The sequence below is a fragment of the Nicotiana tabacum genome, chromosome 7 (genome assembly GCF_000715075.1).
Source record: "Nicotiana tabacum cultivar K326 chromosome 7, ASM71507v2, whole genome shotgun sequence".
Lineage (NCBI taxonomy): Eukaryota > Viridiplantae > Streptophyta > Magnoliopsida > Solanales > Solanaceae > Nicotiana > Nicotiana tabacum.
Genome location: NC_134086.1, coordinates 92025888 through 92035641, shown reverse-complemented (window position 1 = coordinate 92035641; position 9754 = coordinate 92025888). Strand labels below are relative to the sequence as shown.

The following is a 9754-nucleotide window of genomic DNA, read 5'->3' as shown; positions in this document are numbered from 1 at the left end:
CAAATCCTCTTATTTAGGAATAAAGTGATAGAATCAGCTTAAATCGTTTAAACAGATAAAGACATGACTGAGGATATGAATTTTTAACAAGTAAAGTGAGGAAAATCAGTCAAAATACCCCTAAGGATTCTACAGGTCGGCACAAGGCCCCAAACATGGCATACAGCCCAAATCACAGTATAAATGACTGAAACATAGAATAATATAGATTTCCAAATCAATTACGCGGCTTAATAGTCGCTATGGGACAGACCAAGTCATAATCCCTACCGGTGCACGCCCACATACTCGTCACTTAGCATGTGTGTCACCGCATTTATCAAGTCAAATACCGAGGTTTTGTACCCTCAATTCCAGATTTACAATAGTTACTTACCTCAAACCGGTGAAAATACTACTCTGCGATGCCTTTGCTTCTCGAATCGGCCTCCACTCGTGTCGAATCTAGCCAAAATCAGAACGAATATGTCACAATATGCTAAGGTAGCAAAGCCCAATCGAAAACAATCGAAAAATATCAAAAATCCCAAATTAGCGAAACCCGAGCCCCGGGCCCATTTCTCGAAACTCAGAAATTTTTACATCAACGGGTTCGTTATCCTCCCACGAGTTCATACATATCAAACGTTCTCAAATCCGACCTCAAATGGTCCCTCAAATTGCAATTCAAAAGTTCAAAATCTCAAGCCCTAGTTCTTCCATTTTTAGCTTAGGTTCCATGAATTTCTAGGTAAATTTCACAATAGAATCGCGTTTTAGGTTCACAAATCTTACCTCGAATCAATTCTCCTTGATCCCTCTTTAATCACCTTAAAAAAGATCCCAAAATGCTCAACTATGGAGGAAAAAAATGGCTCAAAAGCGCGGATGAAATAACTTATAAACTTTCTGCCCAGTTCTAACTTTCCTTCTTCGTGAACGCGGTCAAACTCTTGCTTTGCCTAGGCGACCCTTTGCGAACGCGATGCTTTGCCTAGGCGACCCTTCGCGAACGCGACAACACACCTGCGAATGCGAAGCACAATTTCACTTCTAATCCACTGACTCAAATCCTTCTATGCGAACGCGACAGTACCCCTCGCGAACGCGATGCACCAGGCTCACTCCCCTTCGCGAACACGTGGCCTGCCTCGCGAACGCGAAGGTCAATTTCATACCTTCCTCCTCTTACTCTTCGCGAACGCGAGGACCCTTATGCTGCAACTGCTGAGATCAATTTTTTGCAACTTTCCAAACTCAAAAGAGGTCCGATTGACCACCCGAAACTCACCCGAGGCCCCCGGGACCTCAGCCAAAAGCACCAACACATTCTAAAACCTCATTCAAACTTGCTCCAATCATCAAAACACCTCAAACAACATTAAATTACCCAAAACTCATCGAATTCAAGCCTAAGTTTTCTAAAAACTTCCGAAATATGCTTTCGATCAAAAACCCAACAAAAACACGTCCGAATGACCTGAAATTTTGCACACACATCCCAAATGATATAACGAAGCTACTTCAACTCTCGGAATTCCATTACGGCTCTCGGATCAAAATCTCACCCATCAACCGAAAATCGCCAACATACTAACTTCGTCAATTCAAGCATAATTCTACACCGGACCTCCAAAACCAATTCTGATCACACTCCTAAGTCATAAATCACCTCTCGAAGCTAACCGAACCATCGAAACTCACATCCGAGCCCTCTAACCCATAAGTCAACATCCGGTTGACTTTTCCAACTTAACCTTTTTTAAAAGAGACTAAGTGTCTCATTTCTTACCAAATCCACTCTGAACGCAAACCAACCAACTCGACCACATAAAACACGGATAACGAAGCATAAAGAAGCATAAATGGAAAAAACGGGACGGTAACTTATGAGACGATTGGCCGGGTCGTCACACCGATAGTTGTGTCTATGTGGTTAGGGTGGACAGAGCGGGAAGCCTGCAAATCATTCTGGATGTTCATATAACTGGTTGCACTGTAATGCTCTGAATGTCTCTTGACATTTGCGGTAAGTTTAATTTGGCTTCCATCCATTAAGTGAATGTCAAAGTTAACAATTGATACTTTCATTTATTATTGTAGATTTTATAGGTTCAGGCAATTGGGAATTGACATTGGCATGCCAACTTTTAATCATATCCCTTGAAAAACAATACTCTGTTCTTTTTCTTTGAGCATTAATTTTAGCTTTCATTTTTATTAGCCGACACAGTTAAGAATTCCCTCTTTATCTTTTATAGGATTTTGTGAATAGATCATAAAATAAAACAGTGGAATCTCCATTAAAGAGGCACTGATACCATTTGTCACAGATTTGTTATTAACTGAGAGTTCTCAATTCACGAAGGAAACCTGGAAATCCAATGAAGAATGAAGGAAAATAAAGTTAATGGAAATGAAAAGGGAGATTAACAAAAAGTTTGTTAATCAATAGAAGTGATGATTCATGCTCCAAAATTTGTTCAAATTACATCTTATACGATGCATACAGAGCTCTGGAAATATCACCTAATGCAAATGGCTGATACACTTGACCATGGATCCAAGATATGATCATATAATCTATATTTCTAGGTCTTGGATTCAGTAGCAGAAGCCATGGTTAATGGGCAAAAACCATGATCAAGACTAGCTTTTCATACTTTGTCAATATCAAACATCATGTTGCCACACTCGTGCTCTTTCCAACCTTCCAAGGCATGCAAAATTCCAGCTATTCTCCATGCGCTCATCACCCTTCGTGGCAACCAATTCTAGAATTATATTGCAATTACTATAAGAAGAAGATCAACATAATTAAAGAGAAATTAAGGATATTAGATAACCGTCTCTAACCTCACAAGAGTCTATATTTTCAAGATGTTTTGGAGGAATCATAGCTGGTGTGCTGAAGTAGAAGCAATCCTTACGAGCTTTACTTGGTGGGAATTGTGAATAAGGAATGAATAATGTTCCTTTTGGTGTTTTTAATTGTTCATCTTCACTCAATCCATCCCCTACTAGCCATGTCTACAGCATAATCAAGAACCTCTTTTGGTTATGAATTATCAAGATTCAGGACAGTAAGCATTTTGATGTATTTTGGTTTATACGTACCTTTGAAACATTATAAGATTTCGACAGGACCAAGTTAGTTGCAGCCTCAGGGGTTAGCTTTGTGTTAAGTCTCTTGTACTCTTCTTCGTCTAACGTGACAACCTATATATACAAAACATACATTCAAAAGGAGCGAAAGGAAAACGGATATTGTGGAGTAGATTAATAATCAAATATACCTGAATTCCTCCTTGGCACAATGCTAAGGCAATGGAGTAAGCAACTTTGGATAAATGGCCTCGAAGGACCGTTGAAGTTTGGCAAAATGCCAAAGTCCCACATTGGTTGGGAGTTAAGTTTGGAGGGGATTTTTCCCCTATAAAAGAAGGCCTAATGTTTAGGATTGAAACACACCTCTCATTTGCCTTCTCATCTGTTTAAGGCATTTGTATCTTCTCTCTTTAGTATTATTTCACTTGTATTTTGGAGTGGAATAAAATATTTGGTTGTGTCCGAGGAGTAGGCAGAATTAGCCGAACCTCGTAAATTCTGGTGTTCCCTTTATTATTGCTTTATTGTCTTATTTATTATTTGGTGGCTGTCATAATTTTTGGTATAGTAGTTGTGACTTATTCACACTCTATACATTTGGCTTCCGCAACAATTGGTATCAGAGCCAAGGTACTGTCTAAGTATGCTCTGTGGTTGCAGCATAGTCTGATCTTCCACATCAGAAAAGATTTATCTTGGTAACTGAGTCAAGGTTCTGTCTGAGTATGCTCTGTAGTTGCAGCTTAGTCTGATCTTCTACATCAGAAAGGAAATAATCTTGATTTGTGTCGTCAGCTATTAAATAATATTTGTGTCAAATATGGGGGACAATAAACAAGAAGAATCTACATCAAGTGTCAACAATACGTCATCATTGGCATCTTCGCTTATGACAAGAATTGTGTCAAATGCGAAATTTGCGGTAGAAATTTTTGACGGGTCCGGACATTTTGGGATGTGGCAAGGCGAGGTTCTAGATGTCCTTTTTCAACAAGGGTTAGATCTGGCCATTGAAGAAAAGAAACCAGATGTTATTGGAGAAGAAGATTGGAGAATTATCAACCGTGTTGCTTGCGGTACCATTCGATCCTACCTTGCTAGAGAGCAGAAATATTCATACACAAAGGAAACTTCTGCAAGTAAATTATGGAAAGCACTGGAGGATAAATTTTTGAAGAAAAACAGTCAAAATAAATTGTACATGAAGAAGAGACTGTTTCACTTCACCTATGTTCCTGGTACCACGATGAATGAACATATCACCAGTTTCAATAAGTTGGTCACAGATTTGCAAAATATGGATACAACTTATGATGATGGTGACTTGGCCTTAATGTTGTTGGCGTCACTTCCTGATGAGTACGAGCACCTTGAAACTACTCTACTCCATGGAAATGACGAAATTTCTCTCAGAGAAGTTTGTTCAGCTTTGTACAGCTATGAACAAAGAAAGCGAGAAAAACAGAAGGGCGGAGAAGGAGAAGCACTATTTGTGAGGGGTCGTCCTCAAAATCAAACGAGGACAAAGAAGGGAAGATCCAAGTCAAGATCCAGACCCAGCAAAGATGAATGTGCCTTTTGTCGAGAAAAAGGGCACTGGAAGAAAGACTGTCTGAAGTTGAAGAATAAGGCCAAACATAACAATGGAAAGGCCATTATGGATTCAAATGTAGCTGATTGTGATGATTCAGACTTCTCATTAGTTACAACAGAGTCATCAACATCATCAGACATATGGTTGATGGACTCGGCTTGTAGCTATCATATGTGTCCCAACAGGGACTGGTTCATGGAATTTCAAGAAGGAGAATATGGAGTCATCCACACAGCGGATAACAGCCCTCTTACCTCATATGGCATTGGTTCAATACGATTAAGGAACCATGATGGAATGATCAGAACATTGATAGATGTTCGATATGTACCGGATTTGAAGAAGAATCTCATCTCTGTGAGAGCCCTAGAATCAAAAGGGTTCAAAATCATTGCAGAAAATGGAGTGATGAGAGTATGCTCCGGTGCACTAGTGGTAATGAAGGCTAATCGGAAGAATAATAATATGTACCGCTATCGTGGCAGTACAGTTATTGGGACAGCGACAGTAACATCCAGTGACGACAAAGAGGCAGAAGCAACCAAGCTATGGCACATGCGCTTGGGACATGCTGGAGGAAAATCCTTGAAAACTCTATCAGATCAAGGATTGTTAAAAGGAGTAAAGGCTTGCAACTTGGAGTTTTGTGAGCATTGTGTCAAAGGGAAACAGACAAGGGTTAAATTTGGTACAGCGATCCATAATACTAAAGGCATTTTGGATTATGTACACTCTGATGTTTGGGGTCCTTCCAAAACACCTTCATTGGGTGGGAAGCACTATTTTGTAACCTTTGTTGATGATTTTTCTCGAAGAGTGTGGGTGTATACAATGAAAAACAAAGATGAAGTGCTGAGAATTTTTCTCAAATGGAAGACGATGGTGGAGAATCAAACAGGCAGGAGGATCAAGTGTATTCGCACAGACAATGGAGGTGAATACAAAAATGATCATTTCAATAAGGTCTGTGAAAATGATGGCATCGTCCGACACTTCACTGTTAGACATACACCACAACAGAATGGAGTGGCAGAACGTATGAACCGGACCTTGCTGGAGAAGGTACGGTGTATGTTGTCCAATGCTGGCTTGGGCAAAGAATTTTGGGCTGAGGCAATTACATATGCATGCCACCTCATTAATCGTCTACCATCTGCTGCTATTGATGGCAAAACACCATTTGAAAAATGGTACGGAAAACCTGCTGTAGATTATAACTCTTTGCACGTGTTTGGCTCAACTGCATATTATCATGTGACGGAGTCAAAATTGGATCCAAGGGCAAAGAAGGCTATTTTTATGGGAATTACTTCTAGAGTCAAAGGATATCGCTTATGGTGCCCTATGACAAAGAAAGTAATATTCAGCAGAGATGTTACCTTTGATGAATTTGCTATGGTAAATAAGGTAACAGAAGATACCAAACAAAATGAAGGTGCTTCTAAGCAGGTGGAGTTTGAGGGAAAATTTATTTTTCCTACACAAGAAGCAGAGGAGGAAACAAATGAAGATTACCCTCTGGAAGGAGAGCCAGTAGAGGAGATTCCAACTCAGGAATCTCAACAACAACTTGAATCAATAGCAACCAGCAGGCCAAAAAGAACAATAACGAAACCTGTTCGTCTCATAGAGACGGTTGCTTGTGCAACCTCAATTGTAGCTGATGATGTTCCTACTACTTATAAAGACGCTGTTCAAAGTTCAGAAGAAGATAAGTGGAGGATTGCCATGAATGATGAGATACAGTCCCTTCATCAGAATCATACATGGAGATTGGCCAATCTGCCGAAGGGAAAGAAAGCAATTGGGTGCAAATGGGTATTTGCAAAGAAGGAAGGATTTCCTAACCAAGTAGATGTTCGCTACAAAGCAAGATTGGTGGCCAAAGGATATGCTCAAAAGGAGGGAATTGATTACAATGAAGTGTTTTCTCCAGTTGTAAAACATTCCTCCATTGGAATTATGTTGGCTTTGGTAGCACAATTGGATTTGGAACTAGTTCAGATGGATGTAAAAACTGCGTTTTTACATGGAAACTTGGAGGAGGAAATCTACATGACTCAGCCAGAAGGATTCAAAGTTGCTGGAAAAGAAAATATGGTGTGCAAACTTGAAAAATCGTTGTACGGATTGAAACAATCTTCTAGACAATGGTACAAGCGATTTGACGAGTTTATGTTGCGGCAAGGGTACAAGAAAAGCAAATACGATCATTGTGTGTATTTGCACAAGCTTAAAGATGGTTCCTTTGTATATCTTCTCCTATATGTTGATGATATGTTGATAGCTTCCAAGAATTTGGAAGAAATTGATAAGTTGAAGATTCAACTGAAGAAGGAGTTCGAGATGAAGGATTTGGGTGAGGCAAAGAAAATTCTTGGCATGGAGATAATTAGAGATAGACGTTCAAAGAAACTCTGTTTATCTCAAAAGGAATATTTGAAGAGAGTACTTCAACGTTTTGGCATAGATGACAAGACTAAGCCAGTTAGTACTCCACTTGCTTCCCATTTTAAGCTAAGTACTACTATGTCGCCAATGGATGAAGCTGAACGAGAGTATATGTCAAAGTTACCATACGCAAATGTTGTTGGTAGCTTGATGTATGCAATGGTTTGCACAAGGCCTGACATTTCACAAGCTGTTGGAGTTATTAGCAGATATATGCACAATCCAGGGAAGGAACATTGGCAAGCTGTGAAGTGGATTCTACGGTATATTCATAATACTGTAGATGTTGGGTTAGTTTTTGAGCAGGAAGACAATCAGTCTGTAGTTGGATATTGTGACTCAGATTTTGCGGGTGATATGGACAAACGAAGATCAACTACTGGTTATGTGTTTACTTTTGCAAAGGCACCAGTTAGTTGGAAGTCTACTTTGCAGTCAACAGTTGCTTTGTCTACAACAGAGGCAGAGTACATGGCTATTACAGATGCTGTGAAAGAGGCAATTTGGCTTCAAGGATTGCTAAAGGAGCTTGGTGTTGAACAAAAAGGTATCACAATTTTTTGTGATAGTCAAAGTGCTATTCAATTAGCGAAGAACCAAGTTTATCATGCAAGGACGAAGCACATTGATGTTCGGTATCATTTCGTACGAGAAATCATAGAAGAAGGTGGAGTCACGGTGAAGAAAATTCATACTACAGAGAATCCTGCTGATATGCTGACAAAGGTGGTGACTGCGGTCAAGTTTCAACATTGTTTGGATTTGATCAACATTGTTGAACACTGAAGATTGAAGATGAAGACACAACCAAAATTTGTTATTGAGAGAGAATTGAAAATGTGGAATTTTGCCAAGGTGGAGATTTGTTGAAGTTTGGCAAAATGCCAAAGTCCCACATTGGTTGGGAGTTAAGTTTGGAGGGGATTTTTCCCCTATAAAAGAAGGCCTAATGTTTAGGATTGAAACACACCTCTCATTTGCCTTCTCATCTGTTTAAGGCATTTGTATCTTCTCTCTTTAGTATTATTTCACTTGTATTTTGGAGTGGAATAAAATATTTGGTTGTGTCCGAGGAGTAGGCAGAATTAGCCGAACCTCGTAAATTCTGGTGTTCCCTTTATTATTGCTTTATTGTCTTATTTATTATTTGGTGGCTGTCATAATTTTTGGTATAGTAGTTGTGACTTATTCACACTCTATACATTTGGCTTCCGCAACAAGGACAACTTGGGAAGTTCCTTTAGGAATGGAATTTACGACCACAGCAGCAGCTAGGCTACTTCCATCTACCACCTTCACTTTCAGCTGAGGATTTCTCCTTATGTAAAGTTCACCATTGTTATTCAGCTTCTCTTCCTGGAAAAGTTAAATTTGTATAAAACCAGAAGTATCAGCTGTTCATTTTGGTTCAGCCTACAGCCCTTGATATCGAGAGAGAGGTTAATTTTCTTTAAATCTTTTTCTCCATAATAACAATTTTGTGATAGCTTACATAAATTTTGTGATATCATTAGATTTTTTAGACATATACTTTGACTTGCCTGATTTAAGAGTCCAAGGCTCAAAACTTGTATGCCTTTCTGATCTGCTTCAATGATTGCTTCCTCCATCAAATTGTTAATAGTCTCTCTTCGCGATTTCATTAAGTACTGCAACACAATCAAGAATCATGCCAAATAATCTCTGTAACAACGGATCCAAAATATGGAACAATCTTGAATAATTTTTCATTACTTACTTGTATGCGACACTTTGGGATAGCCAAGTTTGTAATTTGAGATTCTTGAATAAATTTCTCTCGACAACAAATGTGTGACCTTAAATCCAAGACACATGATGGGCTCAGTAACAATGGAGGAGTGGTGATGCGAATGATAACGAGAGTAGAGAAAATGGTGGTGCAAAGCTCTGTGAAGCCAATAATAGAGAAACTCGACAGGACCAATATGAAGCAAAGCAATAATAATGATGCCATCAGTTCTCCACAAACGCGGATGATGAGCTTGTTCCAACATCAGATATGTGATATAATATAACAGCCCATTAAGTATGATCTGATCATCCCTACAACACGCCAACCTTAATCAATTGTGCCATGTATAATTTAATTTATTAGATTCTTTTTAATTAAAAGTTCAAGAACCTAATTTTATTGGTCGAAATTTGGCAACTCGGTAACTGCAGATAAGTCATGCCAAGGATAGGGTCTACCACGACATTATAACGAAGGGGTCGCCCTCGTAAGGATTGTTGCCGAGGACGAGTAACTGGAGTTGCAATTGTAACGGTGTGACTGGCTTAGAAAAGGACACCACGAATATTCCCTTGGATATTCCTTATATTGTACTTTTTAGAGTTTCTTGGATACGTCCCTTATCAATAGTAAGAGATAGAGAACAAAAAGGATCTGGACTTTCCGATAAAGACACATGTAAAGGTTGACTGAGAAAGAAGATACAAAAGTTGTCTTGTTCACTCACTATATTATTTGGGCACATGTTGTTAAACCTTTGCTCACAAGATCCAAAGATTTCATATCCATATTCACTTCTCACCTTTTCACGTCACTGATAGAAGAAAGGAACATCTCAATCATACAATAATTGGGTGGTAGATCCTTTC

At 39.1% G+C, this 9754-nt stretch overlaps 1 protein-coding gene across 1 annotated transcript; it reads right to left on the bottom strand.

Moving 5' to 3' along the window:
- Positions 1-2394: 2394 nt before the first annotated feature.
- Positions 2395-9214, bottom strand: LOC107831025 (very-long-chain aldehyde decarbonylase CER1-like). The gene is made up of 6 exons (XM_075257399.1): positions 8871-9214; positions 8674-8781; positions 3276-8488; positions 3097-3198; positions 2836-3009; positions 2395-2736 (listed from the first exon to the last, which is right to left on the bottom strand). Exons 1-3 carry the CDS (start codon positions 9105-9107, stop codon positions 8318-8320), a joined length of 516 nt encoding a protein of 171 aa, XP_075113500.1. The 5' UTR covers positions 9108-9214; the 3' UTR covers positions 2395-2736; positions 2836-3009; positions 3097-3198; positions 3276-8317.
- Between the last annotated feature and the right edge of the window lie 540 nt (positions 9215-9754).